The sequence below is a fragment of the Coregonus clupeaformis genome, chromosome 12 (genome assembly GCF_020615455.1).
Source record: "Coregonus clupeaformis isolate EN_2021a chromosome 12, ASM2061545v1, whole genome shotgun sequence".
In the NCBI taxonomy this organism is placed as follows: Eukaryota; Metazoa; Chordata; class Actinopteri; order Salmoniformes; family Salmonidae; genus Coregonus; species Coregonus clupeaformis.
Window position 1 is genome coordinate 36439211 of NC_059203.1, and position 23595 is coordinate 36462805.

A 23595-nucleotide genomic window follows, 5' to 3' on the forward strand; every position below is an offset into this window, starting at 1 on the left:
CATTGGTCTCCGTCTGTCGGAGCTGGAGAGTGTAAAGTATATAGGAGTCACCTCATAGAGACAAACAGTGCAATGTTTTAATATAAAAAATCTGATCTACATCTACTTAGGTGCACCCTGGAAAAGATTGCATTACTTTCTTGTATTGTCCTAGCCTTGACAACTAGCTTTACTTAGTTTGTATCTTTTAATTAGATTTTTCCACACACAATTGCAGGAGACACGCATGTGCGCCCATACACCTTCCCCTCTGTCTCAAAAGGTGAGAAGGTTACCATAAGTGGCAACCGTTGAATTGTCTGTGGAGAGTAATGAGTAAAGCAGACCAATGAAATAGACATCTTATTGGATTGTGGCAGAAACTTGCTAGAGTGATTATTCTCCCTTTAATGCTGCTGCTTTACTTGTTCTATGCAGCTGTGGTGTTTCACTTTGAGTAATAGCTGCCTTATATAACTATTTAGGATCCATATTGCCCATGCCTCTTGCTATTTACTACCATTGACTGGAGCTGGTCTTTTGCAGAGAAAATAAACATCCCCATGTCTGTTGTTCCAGTAACCGAAAGGTCGCTGGTTCTAATCCCTGTGCCGACTAGGTGAAACATCTGCCGATGTGCCCTTAAGCAAGGCACTTAACCCTAATTGCTCATGTAAGTCGCTCTGGATAAGAGCGTCTGCTAAATGACTAAAATGTAAATGTAAATGAGCTGAGGGCCGCTGCAGCTAGTCTGCACTGCACCCTGTAATGTCTGATCAGCAGATGTAAGACCATCCAATAAAGCTAAAAGGCCACTGATCTTCTCCAGAGAGGGACTGACGCTCAATTGGCGATAATTATCATCAGGAATAGTCATGAGCTAAACAAACCAACGCCAGCAGCCAGTCAAATAGTCTGCCCTATGGCACTCTGCATAGACCTGATGAATTGCTGCTTGATCCTACTGGGCTGTTTTAAAATGCCATGTAAACTTAAATAAATTCATTCTGCCCTAATCTATGGATTTCACATGACTGGGAATACAGATATGCACCTGTTGGTCACAGATACCTTTAAAAAATAAGTAGGGGCATGGATCAGAGAACCAGTCATTATCTGGTGTGACCACCATTTGCCTCATGCAGCTTGACACATCTCCTTCGCATAGAGTTGATCAGGCTGTTGATTGTGTCCTGTGGGATGTTGTCCCAGTCCTCTTCAATGGCTGTGCAAAGTAGCTGGATATTGGCGGGAACTGGAACACGCTGTCGATCCAGAGCATCCCAAACATGCTCAATAGTTGAGATGTCTGGTGAGTATGCAGGCCATGGAAGAACTGGGACATTTTCAGCTTCCAGGAATTGTGTACAGATCCTTGCGACATGGGGCTGTGCGTTATCATGCTGACACATGAGGTAATGACGGTAGATCAATGGCACAACAATGGGCCTCAGGATCTCGTCACATTCAAATTGCCATTGATAAAATGCAAGTGTGTTCGTTGTCCGTAGCTTATGCCTGCCCATACCATAACCCCACCGCCACCATGGGGCTGTCTGTTCATAACGTTGACATCAGCAAACCGCTCGCCCACACAACGCCATACACGCTGTCTGCCATCTGCCCAGTACAGTTTGAACTGGGATTAATCTGTGAAGGGCACACTTCTCCAGCGTGCCAGGGCCATCAAAGGTGAGCATTTGCCCACTGGAGTCGGTTACGAAGTCGAACTGCAGTCAGGTCAAGACCCTGGTGAGGACGACGAGCACACAGATGATCTTCCCTGAGACAGTTTCTGACAGTTTGTGCTGAAATTCTTCGATTATGCAAACCCACAGTTTCATCAGCTGTCCGGGTGGCTGGTCTCAGACCATCCCGCAGATGAAGAAGCTGGATGTGGAGGACCTGGGCTGGTGTTGTTACATGTGGTCTGCGGTTGTGAGGCCGGTTGGATGTACTGCCAAATTCTCTAAAATGACATTGGATTTGGCTTATGGTAGAGATATGAACATTCAATTCTCTGGCAACAGCGCTGGTGGACATTCCTGCAGTCAGCATGCCAATTGCACGCTCCCTCAACTTGAGACACCTGTGGCATTGTGTTGTGTGACTAAACTTGCACATTTTAAAGTGGCCTTTTACAGCACAAGGTCCACCTGTGTAATGATCATGCTGTACAAGCGCATCAAAGCTGGGACCGAGAGACTGAAAAACAGCTTCTCCAGGTCATCTGACTGTTAAATAGTCACCACTAGCCGGCCTCTGCCCAGTACCCTGCCTTAAACTTAGTCACTGTTACTAGCCGGCTATCACTTAGAGACTGCTGCCCTATGTACATAGTCATTGATCACTGGTCACTTTAATAATGTTTACATACCGGATTCCAAACTCTCCACTATGGCCAAGACCAAAGAGCTCTCCAAGGATGTCAGGGACAAGATTGTACTTGAACTTCACCGCATCAAAGGGACGATGGACGGGGCCATGTACCGTAAAATCTTGGGTGAGAACCTCCTTCCCTCAGCCAGGGCATTGAAAATGGGTCGTGGATGGGTATTCCAGCATGACAATGACCCAAAACACACGGCCAAAGCAACAAAGGAGTGGCTCAAGAAGAAGCACATTAAGGTCCTGGAGTGGCCTAGCCAGTCTCCAGACCTTAATCCCATAGAAAATCTGTGGAGGGAGCTGAAGGTTCGAGTTGCCAAACGTCAGCCTCGAAACCTTAATGACTTGGAGAAGATCTGCAAAGAGGAGTGGAACAAAATCCCTCCTGAGATGTGTGCAAACCTGGTGGCCAACTACAAGAAACGTCTGACCTCTGTGATTGCCAACAAGGGTTTTGCCACCAAGTACTAAGTCATGTTTTGCAGAGGGTTCAAATACTTATTTCCCTCATTAAAATGCAAATCAATTTATAACATTTTCTACATGCGTTTTTCTGGATTTGTTTGTTGTTATTCTGTCTCTCACTGTTCAAATAAACCTACCATTAAAATTATAGACTGATCATTTCTTTGTCAGTGGGCAAACGTACAAAATCAGCAGGGGATCAAATACTTTTTTCCCTCACTGTAACTACTGCTGTACACAACTTTTCTATTCATATACTGTCTATACACACCATCATATACATCAGTGGAAGCTGCTGAGCGGAGGACAGCTCATAATAATGGCTGGAATGGAATCAATGGAGTGGTATCAACCACATGGAAACCACGTGTTTGATGTGTTTGATACCATTCCTCAGCAGCCCACTGATATATTTATATTCCTGACTCTGACATTGCTCTTTCTGATATTTCTGACATTGCTCTTTCTGACATTTCTTTATTATTTTGTGTGTATTGTTTTGTATTGTTAGGTATTACTGCACGGTTGGAGCTAGAAACATAAGCATTTCGACGCACCTGTGATAACATCTGCAGAATATGTGTATGCGACCAATAACATTTCATTCGATATTTTCTTTGATAACAGATCTGTGCATGCAACTCCCTCTTACTCAATTACTTACAGTGCATTCGGAAAGTATTCAGACCCCTTCGCTTTTTCCACAATTTGTTACGTTACAGCGTTATTGTAAAAAGTATTAAATCTTTTTTTTTATGACAAAGCAAAAACAGGTTTTTATAAATTTTTGCAAATTTATAACAAATAAAAAATGGAAATATCACTTTTACTCAGTACTTTGTTGAAGCACCTTTGGCAGCGATTACAGCCTTGAGTCTTCTTGAGTATGACGCTACAAGCTTGGCACACCTGTATTTGGGGGAGTTTCTCCCATTCTTCTCTGCAGATCCTCTCAAGCTCTGTCAGGTTGGATGGGGAGCGTCACTGCACAGCTATTTTCAGGTCTCTCCAGAGATGTTCGATCGGGTTCAAGTCCGAGCTCTAGCTGGGCCAATCAAGGACATTCAGAGACTTGTCCCGAATCCACTCCTGCGTTGTCTTGGCTGTGTGCTTATGGTCGTTGTCCTGTTGAAAGGTGAACCTTTGCCCCAAGTCTGAGGTCCTGAGTGCTCTGGAGCAGGTTTTCATCAAAGATCTCTCTGTACTTTGCTCCGTTCATCTTTCCCTCGATCCTGACTAGTCTCCCAGTCCCTGCTGCATGATGCTGCCACCACCATGCTTCACCGCAGGGATGGTATGAGCGGTGCCTGCTTTCCTCAAGACGTGATGCTTGGCATTCAGGCCAAAGAGTTCAATCTTGGTTTCATCAGACCAGAGAATCTTATTTCTTATGATCTGAGAGTCCTTTAGGTGCCTTTTGGCAAACTCCAAGCGGGCTATCATGTGCCTTTTGCTGAGGAGTAGCTTCCATCTGGCCACTCCACCATAATGCCCTGATTGGTGGAGTGCTGCAGAGATGGTTGTCCTTCTGGAAGGTTCTCCTATCGCCACAGAGGAACTCTGGAGCTCTGTCAGAGTGACCATCGGGTTCTTGGTCACCTCCCTGACCAATGCCCATCTCCCCCGATTGCTCAGTTTGGCCGGGCAGCCAGCTCTAGGAAGAGTCTTGGTGGTTGCAAACATTTTCCATTTAAGAATGATGAAGGCCACTCTGTTCTTGGGGACCTTCAACGCTGCAGAAATGTTTTGGTACCCTTCCTCAGATATGTGCCTCGACACAATCTTGTCTCAGAGCTCTACGGTCAATTCCTTCGACCTCTTGGCACTGTCAACTGTGGGACCTTATATAGACAGGTGTGTGCCTTTCCAAATCATGTCCAATCAATTGAATTTACCACAGATTAACTCCAATTAAGTTGTAGAAACAACTCAAGGATGATCAATGGAAACAGGATGCACCTGAGCTCAATTTCGAGTCTCATCGCGAAGGGCCTGAATGCTTATGAAAATAAGGTATTTCTGTTTTTTATTTTTAATAGATTTGCAACAATTTATAAAAACCTGTTTTCGCTTCGTCATTATGGGGTATTGTGTGTAGATTGATGAGAATATACAGTACCAGTCAAAAGTTTGGACACACCTACTGATTCAATGGTTTTTCTTTATATCAAAGCAAATCAAATAATTTGCCACATGCGCCAAATACAACAGGTGTAGACATTGCAGTGAAATGCTTACTTACAAGCCCTTAACCAGCAATGTATTTTTTAAAGATTTGTTTTTTTTGAAGTGTTAAGTAAAAAAATGTTTTGCAAATAACTAAAGATGTAATATGTACATGTGGGTAGAGTTAAAGTGACCATGCATAAATAATAGACAGAGTAGCAGCAGCGTAAAAGAGGGGGATGGGGGTGGGTGGGCAGTGCAAATAGTACGGGTAGAAGCTGTTGAGAAGCCTTTTGGACCTAGACTTGGCACTCCGGTACCGCTTGCCGTGCAGTAGCAGAGAGAACAGTCTATGACTAGGGTGGCTGGAGTCTTTGACAAAGCGGCCTTCCTCTGACACCGCATGGTATAGAGGTCCTGGATGGCAGGAAGCTTGGCCCCAGTGATGTACTGGGCCGTACGCACCACCCTCTGTAGTGCCTTGCGGTCGGAAGCCGAGCAGTTGCCATACCAGGCGTTGATGCAACCAGTCAGGATGCTCTCTGGTGCAGCTGTAGAACTTTTTGAGGATCTGAGGACCCATGCCAAATCTTTTCAGTCTCCTGAGGTGGAATAGGCTTTGTCGTGACCTCTTCACGACTGTCTTGGTGTGTGTTTGGACCATGATAGTTCGTTGGTGATGTGGACACCAAGGAACTTGAAGCTCTCAACCTGTTCCACTACAGCCCTGTTGATGAGAATGGGGGCGTGCTCAGTCCTCTTTTTTTCCTGTAGTCCACAATCATCTCCTTTGTCTTGATCACTTTGAGGGAGAGGTTGTTATCCTGGCACCACACGGCCAGGTCTCATACCTCTTCCCTATAGGCTGTCTCATCGTTGTCGGTGATCAGGCCTACCACTGTTGTGTCGTCAGCAAACTTAATGATGGTGTTGGAGTCGTGCCTGACCATGCAGTCATGGGTGAACAGGGAGTACAGGGGGGGACTGAGCACGCACCCCTGAGGGGCCCCCGTGTTGTGGATCAGCGTGGCAGATGTGTTGTTACCTACCGTACCACCTGGGGGCGGCCCGTCAGGAAGTCCAGGATCCAGTTGCAGAGGGAGGTGTTTAGTCCAAGATCCTTAGCTTAGTAATTTTTAGTATTTTCTATGTTGTAGAATAATAGTGAAGACATCAAAATTATGAAATAACACATATGGAACCATGTATTAATCAAAAAAATGTTAAACAAATCAAAATATATTTTATATTTGAGATTCTTCAAATATCCACCCTTGATGACAGCTTTGCACACTCTTGGCATTCCAACAGTCTTGAAGGAGTTCCCACATATTCTGAGTAATTGTTGGCTGCTTTACCTTCACTCTGCGGTCTGACTCATCCCAAACCATCTCAATTGGGTTGAGGTCGGGGGATTGTGGAGACCAGGTCATCTGATGCAGCACTCCATCAATCTCCTTCTTCGTAAAATAGCCCTTACACAGCCTGGAGGTGTGTTGGGTCATTGTACTGTTGAAAAACAAATGATAGTCCCACTAAGCCCAAACCAGATGGGATGGCGTATCGCTGCAGAATGCTGTGGTAGCCATGCTGGTTAAGTGTGCCTTGAATTCTAATTAAATCACAGACCGTGTCACCAGCAAAGCACCCCCACACCATAACACCACCTCCTCCATGCTTTACTGTGGGAAATACACATGCGGAGATCATCCGTTCACCCACACCGCGTCTCACAAAGACACAGCTGTTGGAACCAAACATTTCAAATTTGGACTCCAGACCAAAGAACAAATTTAAACTGGTCCAAGCAAGTCTCTTCTTCTTATTGGTGTCCTTTAGTAATGGTTTCTTTGCAGCAATTCGTTCATGAAGGCCTGATTCACACAGTCTCCTCTGAACATGTTGAGATGTGTCTGTTACTTGAACTCTGTGAAGCATCTATTTGCGCTGCAATTTCTGAGGCTGGTAACTCTATTGAACATTCTCTGCAGCAGAGGTAACTCTGGGTCTTCCATTCCTGTGGCGGTCCTCATTAGAGTCAGTTTCATCATAGCGCTTGATCGTTTTTGCGACTGCACTTGAAGAAACTTTCAAAGTTCTTGAAATGTTCCGTATTGACTGACCTTCATGTCCTAAAATAATGATGGACTGTCATTTCTCTTTGCTTATTTGAGCTTTTCTTGCCATAATATAGACTTGGTATTTTACCAAATAGGGCTATCTTCAGTATACACCCCCCCCACCCCCCCACCCCACCCCACCCCCACCCCTACACAACTGATTGTCTCAAACGCATTAAGAAGGAAAGAAATTCCACAAATTAACTTTTTTAAGAAGGCACCACCTGTTAATTTAAATGCATTCCAGGTGACTACCTCATAAAGCTGGTTGAGAGAATGCCAAGAGTGTGCAAAGCTGTCATCAAGGCAAAGGGTGGCTATTTGAAGAATCTCAAATATAAAATATATTTGGATTTGTTTAACACTGTTTTTGTTACTACATGATTCCATATGTGTTATTTCATAGTTTTGATGTCTTCACTATTATTATACAATATAAAAAATAGTGAAAATAAAGAAAAACCCTTGAATGAGTTGGTGTGTCCAAACTTTTGACGGGTACTGTATTTATCTTTAATCCATTTTAGAGTAAGGCTGTAACGTAACAAAGTGGAAAAAGTTAATGGGTCTGAATACTTTCCGAATGCACTGTATGTGGGCCTCGGGCTATACTGTGTTGATGTTGGGGTACGTCATAATGATCACTCCTGATAAATATTTGGGAGCTGTACAATTCTAAAGACCCTCAAGTCTGGCCTGGGGGGTGCTCGGTTTCTCTTGGCCCTTAAATTCCTCCTGTCCAAAATGACTCCCATACACAACATTAGGAAAACCTGTTCATGCCATTATACAGACTGACCAGGTGAACGCTATGATCCCTTATTGATGTCACTTGTTAAATCCACTTCAATCAGTGTAGATTAAGGGGAGGAGACAGGTTAAAGAAGGATTTTTAAGCCTTGAGACAATTGATACATGGATTGTGTATGTGTGCCATTGAGGGTCAATGGGCAAGACAAAATATTTAAGTGCCTTTGAACGGGGTATGGTAGTAGGTGCCAGGCGCACCGGTGTGTGTCAATATTTGGAAGGTGTTCCAAATGTTTGGTATACTCAGTGTGTGTCTTCCATGTGGCATAATGCACTAGTATTTATATACGGTGCCTTCAGAAAGTTTTTACACCCCTTGACTTTTTACATCCTGAAAAATTTAATCGAGATTCTTTGTCACTGGCCTACACACAATACCCCATAATGTCAAATTGTTTTTAATTTTTTACCCCTTTTTCTCCCTAATTTTTTGGTATCCAATTGGTAGTTAGTCTTTTCCCATCGCTGCAACTCCCGTATGGACTCGGGAGAGGCGGAGGTCGAGAGCCATGCGTCCTCCGAAACACGACCCTGCCAAGCCGCACTGCTTCTTGACACACTGCTCACTTAACCCGGAAGCTAGCCGCACCAATGTGTCAGAGGAAACACCGTACAACTGCCAACCGTGTTAGCGTGCATGCGCCCGGCCCGCCACAGGAGTCACTAGAGCGCGATGGGACAAGGACATTCCGGCCGGCCAAATCCTCCCCTGACCCGGACGACACTGGGCCAATTGTGCACCGCCTTCTGGGTCTCCAGGTCGCGGCCGGCTGTAACACAGCCCGGGATCGAACCCGGATCTGTAGTGACGCCTCAACCACTGTGATGCATTGCTTTAGACCGCTGCGCCACTCGGGATGCCCTTCAATTTTTTTAACAATTTAAATAAAATGAAAAGCTGAAATGTCTTCAGTCAATAAGTATTCAACCCCTTTGTTATGGCAAGCCTAAATAAGTTCAGGAGTAAAAATGTACTTAACAAGTTACATAATAAGTTGCATGGACTCGCTCTGTGTAAAATAATAGTGTTTAACATGATTTTTGAATGACTACCTCATCTCTGTACCCCACATACAAATATCTTTAAGGTATCTCAGTCAAGCAGTGAATTTCAACCACAAAGACCAGGGAGGTTTTCCAATGCCTTGGAAAGTAGGGCACCTGTTGGTAGATGGGTAAAAAAAAAGCAGACATTGAATATCCATTTGAGCATGGGTAAGTTATTAATTACACTTTGGATGGTGTATCAATACACTCAGTCACTACAAAAATGCAGGCGTCCTTCCTAACTCAGTTGCCGGAGAGGAAGGAAACCACTCAGGGATTTCCCTGTGAGGCCAATGGTGACTTTAAAACAGTTGCAGAGTTTAGTGGATGGATGGATCAACAACATTGTAGTTACTCCACAATACTAACCTAATTGACAGAGTGAAAAGAACGAAGCCTGTACAGAATATTCCAAAACATGCATCCTGTTTGCAACAAGGCACTAAAGTAATACTGCAAAATATGTGGCAAAGCAATTCACTTTTTGTCCTGAATACAGTGTTATGTTTGGGGAATACTCTGAGTACCACTCTCCACATTTTCAAGAATGGTGGTGGCTACATCATGTTATGGGTGTGCTTGTAATGGTTAAGGACTGGGGAGTTTTTCAGGATAAAAAATAAACTGAATTTTGCACAGGCAAAATCTTAGATGAAAACCTGGTTCAGTCTGCTTTCCCCCAGACACTGTTAGATGAATTCATCTTTCAGCAGGACAATAATCTAAAACACAAGGACAAATCTACAATTTGCTTACCAAGAAGACAGTGAATGTTCCTGAGCTGCCGAGTTAGATTTTCAAGTAGATTTAAGTTAAAACTGTATGTCAAGACCTGAAAATGGTTGTCTAGCAATGATCAACAACCAATTTGACAGAGCTTGAAGAATTTTGAAAAGAATAATGGCAAATATTGCACAATCCAGGTGTGGAAAGCTCTTAGAGATTTACCCAGAAAGACACACAGCTGTAAATGCTGCCAAAGGTGCTTCTACAGAAACCAGGGAAGAAATTACTCTGTGAAGTGCTTTCATTTTCCTGATATTTGAACTCAACATGATAAAATCGAAAGGGTTAGCATCGCCAAGTGTGATTTTTGTCATCACCTCTGGCCATAAGGAATGCCAGAGAGTGGAAGAAAATCTACTTTGTACCTACACTTTCCTCTTGTTTGCGTAGGATCCAACATTTCCTGAAAGCTGGGTTGACCTTTTATCTTGTTTGTGTGCCCCATGCTGATCTCTGAATCCCATATCATCCCCCAGGTTCACTGATCTCTGAATCCCATATCATCCCCCAGGTTCAGTCAGCCATGTGAAGCCTGGCTGGTATAAATCCTACAGCTTATGCCCTTTCTTTCCCAGACCCAGAGCTGTGAGTCACCATGGCCTTTAGAGGCATGACTTTTTTAGCAACGTTTTACAGTGTTCCCTGTGGCAGGCTGTACCTCGTTAGGATGCGGCCTCCAGCTTGCCAATTTCCACCGCAGGGCTGCTGCTCATTATTCCTGGGCTTTTCATTAAAGCAATCATCTCACAGGCCAACCTAGCCGAGAGCCTTGATCCCTCAGCCCAGCCCACTGGGTCACAGAGCCCAGCCCAACCTCTGCCTGAGCATAGGTCTTCTGCCTCCTCAGCCCGACCCAGTCTCCAGCCGGCTGCAGTGAGGGACCTGCTGATTCATCCCCACCCTCCTATGGCAAGGGAGGGCTGCTGATGAGATGTGTGATAAATGCTGAGCTAAGAGAAGTGAAAGTCCACAGACATCAGTGACAGATTCAGGAGTGTTATGGTCCTATAGCCTGGTGGTGTTGGTGCCAATGACTGTCTCTCTCTCTCTCTCTCTCTCAGTGGTACTTTTGTACTGCGTTGCTATCAGGTGCTAGCTTGCTCTCTCACCTCTTTGTTCCAATGAAGTGATGCTCTTCTGTGATGACTGACTGATGCTCTGAGAAGTTTATTAATGGTATGTTCTGTTTTTTCAGCTCCGTCTCCAACATCTTCGCTGGCAGATGCTTTGAGTAAGTGACTGCTCTTCAGACAAAGTTAATAACAAAACACACTCCTGATGTTCATCATCATTATCATCCATGTCAGCTCCAGCCATGTTGCCACTGTTGTCATCTGTTGGAGAAATGCATTCTTCTGCTCAGTTCACTCTGCTGGGTTTTTGTCATTTGGAGTTAGCTGATGCAGGGAAATTACCATTACCAAAAGCAGGTAATTGTAGGCCTCCTTGTGAAATTACTAAGGCATCTGCCAGGACAGCTGTCTCGCTTGACTTGACACAAATGAATGCTTTTTCCATTACCAAACTGCTACACTATAGTTGTATTTTTTTAAGTTTATATACGTCATGTCTTTGCTGCATGCTATCAATAGCTCCTTCCATCTAGCTCAGGGATGGCAACTTTGATTAGGGTGGGGGCCACAAAAAATCTGAACTTACCATGAGGGGCCGCAGTGGCTCGCGGGTCTGCATACCCACACATGCAGTCAGAGCCGGCCCTAGCCTTTTGGGGCAAAACATTTTAGCGGTCCCCCTCTTGACAGCACAGAGGAAATATTTGAAGTATTACAGTTCATTTCCTGCAATTCTACACATTTTGCCATGGGGTGTAGAGAAAATTGTGCATTTTAAAGCAAGTTTGCTCTAATTCTACACATTTTGCCATGGGGTGCAGAGAAGATTCTTTGGAATTTTATAACAAATTTCATTCAGTTGCAAAAAAAATGCAGTTTTGCAGATAATTTCCTGCAATTGTACACATTTTGCCTTGGGTGAAGATTTTATTTGCGGTTTTTAATCATATATGAGTGAGAGGGACTAACTAAATCAATGGGGGTCCCACGGTCGGTAATTCAACCATGAATACTACAAGTTTAGGTAGCTGGCTAGATGAATTTACCAATCTAAAAAATGTTAACTGACATGGGCTAATTGAGTGACTGACATAAGATAAAAACTGCTTGTGCACAACCAAATTTAGAAATTGCACCTTGTGTATTCTACTATTCTAACTCTCAACAGTAAGTCGACACCCCGACTGAGTTCCTAAAAAAACTATATATATATATATATATATATATATACACATACACTACCGTTCAAAAGTTTGGGATCCCTTAGACATTTCCTTGTTTACGAAAGAAAAGCAATTTTTTTGTCCATTAAAATAACATAAAATTGATCAGAAATACAGTGTAGACATTGTTAATGTTGTAAATGGCTATTGTAGCTGGAAACGGCAGATTTTTAATGGAATATCTACATAGGCATACAGAGGCCCATTATCAGCAACCATCAGTCCTGTGTTCCAATGGCACGTTGTGTTTGCTAATCCAAGTTGATCGTTTTAAAAGGCAAATTGATCATTAGAAAACCCTTTTGCAATTATGTTAGCACAGCTGAAAACTATTGTGCTGATTAAAGAAGCAATAAAACTAGCCTTCTTGAGACTAGTTGAGTATCTGGAGCATCAGCAATTGTGGGTTCGATTACAGGCTCAAAATGGCCAGAAACAAATAACTTTCTTCTGAAACTCGTCAGTCTATTCTTGTTCTGAGAAATTAAGGCTTTTCCATGCGAGAAATTGCCAAGAAACTGAAGATCTCGTACAACGCTGTGTACTACTCCCTTCACAGAACAGCACAAACTGGCTCTAACCAGAATAGAATGAGGAGTGGGAGGCCCCGGTGCACAACTGAGCAAAAGGACAAATACATTAGTGTCTAGTTTGAGAAACAGACACCTCACAGGTCCTCAACTGGCAGCTTCATTTAATAGTACCTGCAAATCACCAGTCTCAACGTCAACAGTGAAGAGGCGACTCCGGGATGCTGACCTAGGCAGAGTTGCAAAGAAAAAGCCATATCTCAGACTGGCCAATAAAAATAAAACATTAAGATGGGCAGTCTGAGATATGGCTGCAGGGAACCGTGGGTATCCGACACGATGCAGGACTCTAGTGTGTGTTTGTGTTGGTGTATAAGAGTAAAACTTTGTATAATTGGTATGATGAGGAGGTGGCCTACAAAATGTGATAAACTAGGCAGCGTTCAAAATGAACTATTAATTTGAGTTTTTCCTGGCAAGTGTCCTCTCTCATTGTAACAAAGTTGCTATGAGAGGGAGGGGAGCACATAACTTCTCTTCTTAGAGGCGACAGTCTATTCCGGTTATTCCACATGAAACGTAGATGGTGGAAAATTATTTGGGCAGATTGTCGACCCGAAAACCAGCTTACCCTTGGTGTTAATTAATTTAAATGCGTTTTTTCTCGGAGAGAACATCGTGTGACTGCTTCTCAGGTTTCTCTACATCACCCTGGCGATAAGAGGCCGAGCAGACATGGAGAGGAAGAGGTGAGAAAGTTCAGGAGAAAGCAATAGGAAATGCACGCCGTCTCTGAGATTTCATCATTTGAAATCAGGCCTTGGAAGGTCAGGTGGGGCGATTTCATTCAGACCTGGAGCACAGATAGTGGGGTCCAAAATTATTGACACCCTTGATAAAGATGAGCATAAATGACTGTATAAAATAAATTATTCAAATAATGAGCTATATTGTAGGCTAAAAAAATTGGGAATTATACACTGAGTGTACAACTCAATAGTAGGAAGGTGTTCTTAATGTTTGTACACACAGTGTACAATTTTATACTAATACAATTGCTAAGAGAAAAATATTTTGTTTAACAAGTAATCTTTTTTTTCCTCAATGGTAGGGGTCAAACGTATTGACACCCCTGTTTTCAGACTGAGATGGCCATTTTAAAATGTACATTTTGTGGCCAATTAATCATTTATTTTTTCTTTTTTGGGGGGGATGTGGGTAAGATCAGCTTAATATTGCAGATAGATTGTAACTTCCATCAATGTAATTGTCTGCATCACTTCCAATCCCCCATGTTTTATATATATACAGTGGGGAGAACAAGTATTTGATACACTGCCGATTTTGCAGGTTTTCCTACTTACAAAGCATGTGGAGGTCTGTCATTTTTATAATAGGTACACTTCAACTTTGAGAGACGGAATCTAAAACAAAAATCCAAAAAATCACATTGTATGATTTTTAAGTAATTAATTTGCATTTTATTGCATGACATAAGTATTTGATACATCAGAAAAGCAGAACTTAATATTTGGTACAGAAACCATTGTTTGCAATTACAGAGATCATACGTTTCCTGTAGGTCTTGACCAGGTTTGCACACACTGCAGCAGGGATTTTGGCCCACTCCTCCATACAGACCTTCTCCAGATCCTTCAGGTTTTGGGGCTGTCGCTGGGCAATACGGACTTTCAGCTCCCTCCAAAGATTTTCTATTGTGTTCAGGTCTGGAGACTGGCTAGGCCACTCCAGGACCTTGAGATGCTTCTTACGGAGACACTCCTTAGTTGCCCTGGCTGTGTGTTTCGGGTCGTTGTCATGCTGGAAGACCCAGCCATGACCCATCTTCAATGCTCTTACTGAGGGAAGGAGGTTGTTGGCCAAGATCTTGCGATACATGGCCCCATCCATCCTCCCCTCAATACGGTGCAGTCGTCCTGTCCCCTTTGCAGAAAAGCATCCCCAAAGAATGATGTTTCCACCTCCATGCTTCACGGTTTATATACATACATACATACAGTGGGGGTAAAAAAAAGTATTTAGTCAGCCACCAATTATGCAAGTTCTCCCACTTAAAAAGATGAGAGAGGCCTGTAATTTTCATCATAGGTACACGTCAACTATGACAGACAAAATTAGGGAAAAAAATCCAGAAAATCACATTGTAGGATTTTTAATGAATTTATTTGCAAATTATGGTGGAAAATAAGTATTTGGTCAATAACAAAAGTTTCTCAATACTTTGTTATATACCCTTTGTTGGCAATGACACAGGTCAAACGTTTTCTGTAAGTCTTCACAAGGTTTTCACACACTGTTGCTGGTATTTTGGCCCATTCCTCCATGCAGATCTCCTCTAGAGCAGTGATGTTTTGGGGCTGTCGCTGGGCAACACAGACTTTCAACTCCCTCCAAAGATTTTCTATGGGGTTGAGATCTGGAGACTGGCTAGGCCACTCCAGGACCTTGAAATGCTTCTTACGAAGCCACTCCTTCGTTGCCCGGGTGGTGTGTTTGGGATCATTGTCATGCTGAAAGACCCAGCCACGTTTCATCTTCAATGCCCTTGCTGATGAAGGAGGTTTTCACTCAAAATCTCACGATACATGGCCCCATTCATTCTTTCCTTTACACGGATCAGTCGTCCTGGTCCCTTTGCAGAAAAACAGCCCCAAAGCATGATGTTTCCACCCCCATGCTTCACAGTAGGTATGGTGTTCTTTGGATGCAACTCAGCAATCTTTGTCCTCCAAACACGACGAGTTGAGTTTTTACCAAAAAGTTATATTTTGGTTTCATCTGACCATATGACATTCTCCCAATCCTCTTCTGGATCATCCAAATGCACTCTAGCAAACTTCAGATGGGCCTGGACATGTACTGGCTTAAGCAGGGGGGCACGTCTGGCACTGCAGGATTTGAGTCCCTGGCGGCGTAGTGTGTTACTGATGGTAGGCTTTGTTACTTTGGTCCCAGCTCTCTGCAGGTCATTCACTAGGTCCCCCCGTGTGGTTCTGGGATTTTTGCTCACCGTTCTTGTGATCATTTTGACCCCACGGGGTGAGATCTTGCGTGGAGCCCCAGATCGAGGGAGATTATCAGTGGTCTTGTATGTCTTCCATATCCTAATAATTGCTCCCACAGTTGATTTCTTCTACAATGTGATTTTCTGGAGAAAAAAATTCTCAATTTGTCTGTCATAGTTCACGTGTACCTATGATGAAAATTACAGGCCTCTCTCATCTTTTTAAGTGGGAGAACTTGCACAATTGGTGGCTTACTAAATACTTTTTTTTCCCCCACTGTGTGTGTGTGTGTGTATATATATATATATATATATATATATATATACACACACACACACACACAGTGGGGAGAACAAGTATTTGATACACTGCCGATTTTGCAGGTTTTCCTACTTACAAAGCATGTAGAGGTCTGTAATTTTTATCATAGATACACTTCAACTGTGAGAGACTGAATCGAAAACAAAATTCCAGAAAATCACATTGTATGATTTTTAAGTAATTAATTTGCATTTTATTGCATGACATAAGTATTTGATCACCTACCAACCAGTAAGAATTCCGGCTCTCACAGACCTGTTAGTTTTTCTTCAAGAAGCCCTCCTGTTCTCCACTCATTACCTGTATTAACTGCACCTGTTTGAACTCGTTACCTGTATAAAAGACACCTGTCCACACACTCAATCAAACAGACTCCAACCTCTCCACAATGGCCAAGACCAGAGAGCTGTGTAAGGACATCAGGGATAAAATTGTAGACATGCACAAGGCTGGGATGGGCTACAGGACAATAGGCAAGCAGCTTGGTGAGAAGGCAACAACTTTTGGCGCAGTTATTAGAAAATGGAAGAATGCTTTGTAAGTAGGAAAACCTGCAAATTCGGCAGTGTATCAAATACTTGTTCTCCCCACTGTGTATAGATATATACATACAGTGGGGAGAACAAGTATTTAATACACTGCCGATTTCGCAGGTTTTCCTACTTACAAAGCATGTAGAGGTCTGTAATTTTTATCATAGATACACTTCAACTGTGAGAGACTGAATCGAAAACAAAAATCCAGAAAATCACATTGTATGATTTTTAAGTAATTAATTTGCATTTTATTGCATGACATAAGTATTTGATACATCAGAAAAGCAGAACTTAATATTTGGTACAGAAACCTTTGTTTGTAATTACAGAGATCATACGTTTCCTGTAGGTCTTGACCAGGTTTGCACACACTGCAGCAGGGATTTTGGCCCACTCCTCCATACAGACCTTCTCCAGATCCTTCAGGTTTCGGGGCTGTCGCTGGGCAATACAGACTATCAGCTCCCTCCAAATATTTTCTATTGGGTTCAGGTCTGGAGACTGGCTAGGCCACTCCAGGACCTTGAGATGCTTCTTACGGAGCCACTCCTTAGTTGCCCTGGCTGTGTGTTTCAGGTCGTTGTCATGCTGGAAGACCCAGCCACAACCCATCTTCAATGCTCTTACTGAGGGAAGGAGGTTGTTGGCCAAGATCTCGCGATACATGGCCCCATCCATCCTCCCCTCAATACGGTGCAGTCGTCCTGTCCCCTTTGCAGAAAAGCATCCCCAAAAAATTATGTTTCCACCTCCATGCTTCATGGTTGGGATGGTGTTCTTGGGGTTGTACTCATCCTTCTTCTTCCTCCAAACATGGCGAGTGGAGTTTAGAAAAAAAAGCTATATTTTTGTCTCATCGGACCACATGACCTTCTCCCATTCCTCCTCTGGATCATCCAGATGGTCATTGGCAAACTTCAGACGGGCCTGGACATGCGCTGGCTTGAGCAGGGGGACCTTGCGTGCGCTGCAGGATTTTAATCCACGTCGACGTAGTGTGTTACTAATGGTTTTCTTTGAGACTGTGGTCCAAGCTCTCTTCAGGTCATCGACCAGGTCCTGCCGTGTAGTTCTGGGCTGATCCCTCACCTTCCTCATGATCATTGATGCCCCACGAGGTGAGATCTTGCATGGAGCCCCAGACCGAGGGTGATTGACCGTCATCTTGAACTTCTTCCATTTTCTAATAATTGCACCAACAGTTGTTGCCTTCTCACCAAGCTGCTTGCCTATTGTCCTGTAGCCCATCCCAGCCTTGTGCAGGTCTACAATTTTATCCCTGATGTCCTTACACAGCTCTCTGGTCTTGGCCATTGTGGAGAGGTTGGAGTCTGTTTGATTGAGTGTGTGGACAGGTGTCTTTTATACAGGTAACGAGTTCAAACAGGTGCAGTTAATACAGGTAATGAGTGGAGAACAGGAGGGCTTCTTAAAGAAAAACTAACAGGTCTGTGAGAGACGGAATTCTTACTGGTTGGTAGGTGATCAAATACTTATGTCATGCAATAAAATGCAAATTAATTACTTAAAAATCATACAATGTGATTTTCTGGATTTTTGTTTTAGATTCCGTCTCTCACGGTTGAAGTGTACCTATGATAAATATTACAGACCTCTACATGCTTTGTAAGTAGGAAAACCTGCAAAATCGGCAGTGTATCAAATACTTGTTCTCCCCACTGTATATATACATATACATACATACATACATACATACATACAGTGAGGGGAAAAAGTATTTGATCCCCTGCTGATTTTGTAAGATGTGCCCACTTACAAAGACATGATCAGTCTATAATTTTAATGGTAGGTTTATTTGAACATTGAGAGACAGAATAACAACAAAAAAATCCAGAAAAACGCATGTCAAAAATGTTATAAATTGATTTGCATTTTAATGAGGGAAATAAGTATTTGACCCCTCTGCAAAACATGACTTAGTACTTGGTGGCAAAACCCTTGTTGGCAATCACAGAGGTCAGATGTTTCTTGTAGTTGGCCACCAGGTTTGCACACATCTCAGGAGGGATTTTGTCCCACTCCTCTTTGCAGATCTTCTCCAAGTCATTAAGGTTTTCGAGGCTGACGTTTGGCAACACGAACCTTCAGCACCCTCCACATATTTTCTATGGGATTAAGGTCTGGAGACTGGCTAGGCCACTCCAGGACCTTAATGTGCTTCTTCTTGAGCCACTCCTTTGTTGCCTTGGTTGTGTGTTTTGGGTCATTGTCATGCTGGAATACCCATCCACGACCCATTTTCAATGCCCTGGCTGAGGGAAGGTGGTTCTCACCCAAGATTTGACAGTACATGGCCCCGTCCATCGTCCCTTTGATGCGGTGAAGTTGTCCTGTGCCCTTAGCAGAAAAACACCACAAAGCATAATGTTTCCATCTCCATGTTTGACGGTGGGGATGGTGTTCTTGGGGTCATAGGCAGCATTCCTCCTCCTCCAAACACGGCGAGTTGAGTTGATGCCAAAGAGCTCGATTTTGGTCTCATCTGACCACAACACTTTCACCCAGTTCTCCTCTGAATCATTCAGATGTTCATTGGCAAACTTCAGACGGGCCTGTATATGTGCTTTCTTGAGCAGGTGGACCTTGCGGGCGCTGCAGGATTTCAGTCCTTCACGGCGTAGTGTGTTACCAATTGTTTTCTTGGTGACTATGGTCCCAGCTGCCTTATCATTGACAAGATCCTCCCGTGTAGTTCTGGGCTGATTCCTCACCTTTCTCATGATCATTGCAGCTCCACGAGGTGAGATCTTGCATAGAGCCCCAGGCCGAGGGAGATTGACAGGTCTTTTGTGTTTCTTCCATTTGCGAATAATCGCACCAACTGTTGTCACCTTCTCACCAAGCTGCTTGGCGATGGTCTTGTAGCCCATTCCAGCCTTGTGTAGGTCTACAATCTTGTCCCTGACATCCTTGGAGAGCTCTTTGGTCTTGGACATAATAATTATGGACCTGACTGTATTTCGGGTGTGATCCCTAGGGTCTGGAAGGCTCCTCATGTGCTCCCTGGAGCACAACTACCTGACAGACAGGACACAATGTGTTTCTTCTGATGATGTTAAATTAGGTTTTCTTGATATTACCTAAATGTGTCCCCCAATGGTCGATTTTGGACCCTGTACTTTTACTATCTATATAAACAATATTGGTTTGTCTGTAAGAAATTGTAACCTCCCCTTGTATGCGGATGATACTTTTGTGTATTCTGTTGGCCCTTCTGTTGACCAGGCTCTTTCAGAACTACATTCTCCCTTTTATGCTTTGCAGAAAGCCTTTGTTGAACTGGACTAGGTACTTAATGCAGGTAAAATTAAGTATATGTTATTTTCCTAAAAGCTGGTTTATGCATATGTAATTTGGATGGTTCCCACATTGTTCATGTCCCGGCTTATAAATATCTGGGTATCTGGATTGACGAAAAGCTAACTTTCAAAAAAGCATATTGATGAGTTAGTTAAGAATTAAAATGGGCTTCTTTTATAGCAGTGGTCACAAAGGCTTCTTGTTAAATTACAGACATACCAGTCAGCAGACCCGATCACAGGGATGGTTAACTCTAGATGTCCCGTTGATCTCTTCGGAATTAAGTATATCTGCATAGTTATTTTGCGCCCTGTATATGGAATGATCTGCAGAGCTCCTCTGCACCTTGATGCTCTGGTGCCTTTAGGGCAGTTGAAGTTCATAATGGAGGACCTCATTGTTGAGGAATGTGTTTGCTTCTTAAATTGATTGTAGTATTGAATGCTTTTATTACATTGTATGTTTGTATGTTGTACATTTTATATATTGTGTTCATGCAAGGCTCCCTTGAAAAAGAGGCCTTGGTCTCAATTGGACTCCCTGCTAAAATAAAGGTGAAATAGAATACAAATAATCCTAGGAGGGTGACCTGAAGGGTCACCATAGCTCTTATTGAGACTGTGCCCTTTGACCTGCAGCACCCTGCCAGGCCAATGCTTTACATCAGGGATGGGCAACTGGCGGCCCCCCTTTTGTAGGCCTGTGGACTAATAACTTACTGTTGAGAGTTAAAATAATAGAATACACAAGGTGCAATTTCGAAATTTGGTTGTGCATCAGCAGTCACTTAATTAGCCCATGTCAGAAAAACAATTTTAGATTGGTAAGTTAGTCCAGCGGCCAGCTATGTAAACCTGTAGCAAGAATGGTTGAATTACCAACCGGGGTGGAGCCCATTGATCATCAGTTATCATATTAAAAACTGCAAACATTTGCATCCACCCTATGGCAAAATGTGTAGAATTGCAGGAAATTAGCTGTAAAACTGCAAAAAAAATATTCGCCCCATGGCAAATTGAGTACAATTGCATGAAATGTGTTATAAAATTGCTAATCTTCTCTCTGCCCCATGGCAAAATGTGTTGAATTGCATGAGGGGTGTATGGATGTGGGTACGCAGACCCATGAGCCACTGCGGCCCCTCATGATGAGTTCCGTTTTTCTGTGGCCCCCACCCCCATCACAGTTGCCCATCCCTGCTTTACATGTAGTGATGCTTTTATATGCACCCCACAGGGCCATACTGAGCCTGACAGTGTAGAGGGGTCTGTGACCTGCTGCCCCCTGCAGAGACTTGACCTTCTGTTTGTGTTCATGGGTATGTGGCCAAAGGGGAATGTGAGAAGAGAACAGAGAGAGAGATCCTTTATGTTATTAGCCATCTGCAGTGACCGTAGACAGTCAATTAGGATCTGCACTAAACTGCATCCAGACCACCATGACCAACACTTCAACACATCAGCACCGTTTCCCTGGAAACACACTGTTGTCAAGTAGTGCTTTAATCTAGCTATATCATTAGTGGTGATATACATAGGGATGGGAGAGAGAACCATAATGTTCTACTGTTCTTTCCCCCGGAACAACCACATGAACCAGGACTCATCCGGCTAAAATAGACACCTGTTGCTGTTCCATTTGTCTGTGAGAGAATATCTCCATAGAAGTCATGAATTGTCCTACTTTATTATTTTCTAATAATGTGATTTGGCCTTTGTGCTCCATTAACCTGGGGCTTGATATATGATCAAAGGCCCCAGACTCACTTCTGAGAATTTCTCTCCCCAGAGTTTTGGAGAACGCCTCGAGTGGGAAGCGGGCTTCCTGCTCCAAGGAGGAAGACTCTTCTCCGCCACTTGTCCTGGGAAAACGAGCCCGGAAAACCTGAGGAGGAATGCTGGGAAGAGGACAGGAAGGAGTCGAGCTGAACTCTGTTAAATGCCTTCACCTTTCTATCTAATTACGTTAAGCTAATTTTCAGGATATGGCAAGTTATGCAATACATTTTATACATATTTGTCATTTTATAAGTGGGTTGTTCCACCAATTAGATGCATTTTGAGTAGTGTAACTTGGTGGAGAAAAACCCAGTTTATCTACCTAATTTAACATTCTGTCATAAAGAGCACATACAGTGAGGGAAAAAAGTATTTGATCCCCTGCTGATTTTGTACGTTTGCCCACTGACAAAGACATGATCAGTCTATAATTTTAATGGTAGGTTTATTTGAACAGTGAGAGACAGAATAACAACAAAAAAATCCAGAAAAACGCATGTCAAAAATGTTATAAATTGATTTGCATTTTAATGAGGGAAATAAGTATTTGACCCCTCTGCAAAACATGACTTAGTACTTGGTGGCAAAACCCTTGTTGGCAATCAGAGGTCAGACGTTTCTTGTAGTTGGCTAGTCATTAAGGTTTCGAGGCTGACGTTTTGCAACTCGAACCTTCAGCTCCCTCCACATATTTTCTAGGGGATTAAGGTCTGGAGACTGGCTAGGCCACTCCAGGACCTTAATGTGCTTCTTCTTGAGCCACTCCTTTGTTGCCTTGGTTGTGTGTTTTGGGTCATTGTCATGCTGGAATACCCATCCACGACCCATTTTCAATGCCCTGGCTGAGGGAAGGTGGTTCTCACCCAAGATTTGACAGTACATGGCCCCGTCCATCGTCCCTTTGATGCGGTGAAGTTGTCCTGTGCCCTTAGCAGAAAAACACCACAAAGCATAATGTTTCCATCTCCATGTTTGACGGTGGGGATGGTGTTCTTGGGGTCATAGGCAGCATTCCTCCTCCTCCAAACACGGCGAGTTGAGTTGATGCCAAAGAGCTCGATTTTGGTCTCATCTGACCACAACACTTTCACCCAGTTCTCCTCTGAATCATTCAGATGTTCATTGGCAAACTTCAGATGGCCCTGTATATGTGCTTTCTTGAGCAGGGGGACCTTGTGGGCACTGCAGGATTTCAGTCATTCACGGCGTAGTGTGTTAGCAATTGTTTTCTTGGTGACTTGAGATCATGACAAGATCCTCCCGTGTAGTTCTGGGCTGATTCCTCACCATTCTCATGATCATTGCAACTCCACGAGGTGAGATCTTGCATGGAGCCCCAGGCTGAGGGAGATTGACAGTTATTTTGTGTTTCTTCCATTTGCGAATAATCACACCAACTGTTGTCACCTTCTCACCAAGCTGCTTGGCGATGGTCTTGTAGCCCATTCCAGCCTTGTGTAGGTCTACAATCTTGTCCCTGACATCCTTGGAGAGGTCTTTGATCTTGGCCATGGTGGAGAGTTTGGAATCTGATTGATTGATTGCTTCTGTGGACAGGTGTCTTTTATACAGGTAACAAGCTGAGATTAGGAGCACTCCCTTTAAGAGTGTGCTCCTAATCTCAGCTCGCTACCTGTATAAAAGACACCTGGGAGCCAGAAATCGTTCTGATTGAGAGGGGGTCAAATACTTATTTCCCTCATTAAAATGCAAATAAATTGATAACATTTTTGACATGCGTCTTTCTGGATTTTTTTGTTGTTATTCTGTCTCTCACTGTTCAAATAAACCTACCATTAAAATTATAGACTGATAATTTCTTTGTCAGTGGGCAAACGTACAAAAACAGCAGGGGATCAAATACTTTTTTCCCTCACTGTATTCAACTTAATAAAAAATAATGTTTTCCCATCTCAAAAGGTTAAATAATAGGCACTTATTGTATTATTTTTTAAAGTTCCAAATAAAGTAACCAGGTTGGCTGTAACAGAGTTGATGACTTCGTCTTAAATCATCCATAAATCCC

The 23595-nt window shown here is 43.2% G+C and overlaps 1 protein-coding gene across 3 annotated transcripts in view; it reads left to right on the forward strand.

Moving 5' to 3' along the window:
- Positions 1–21966, forward strand: part of LOC121577577 (E3 ubiquitin-protein ligase RAD18) — a 72724-nt gene extending 50758 nt beyond the window's left edge. For 2 of the 3 annotated variants that reach the window (XM_041891304.2, XM_041891306.2), the window contains 2 exons: positions 10957–10992; positions 21580–21966. In XM_041891304.2, the coding sequence (XP_041747238.1) occupies positions 10957–10992; positions 21580–21679 (136 nt within the window). In that variant the 3' untranslated portion in view covers positions 21680–21966. The remainder of the gene's footprint in view (positions 1–10956; positions 10993–21579) is intronic. The other variant, XM_041891305.2, reaches the window with a different exon arrangement.
- The last annotated feature ends 1629 nt before the right edge of the window (positions 21967–23595 follow it).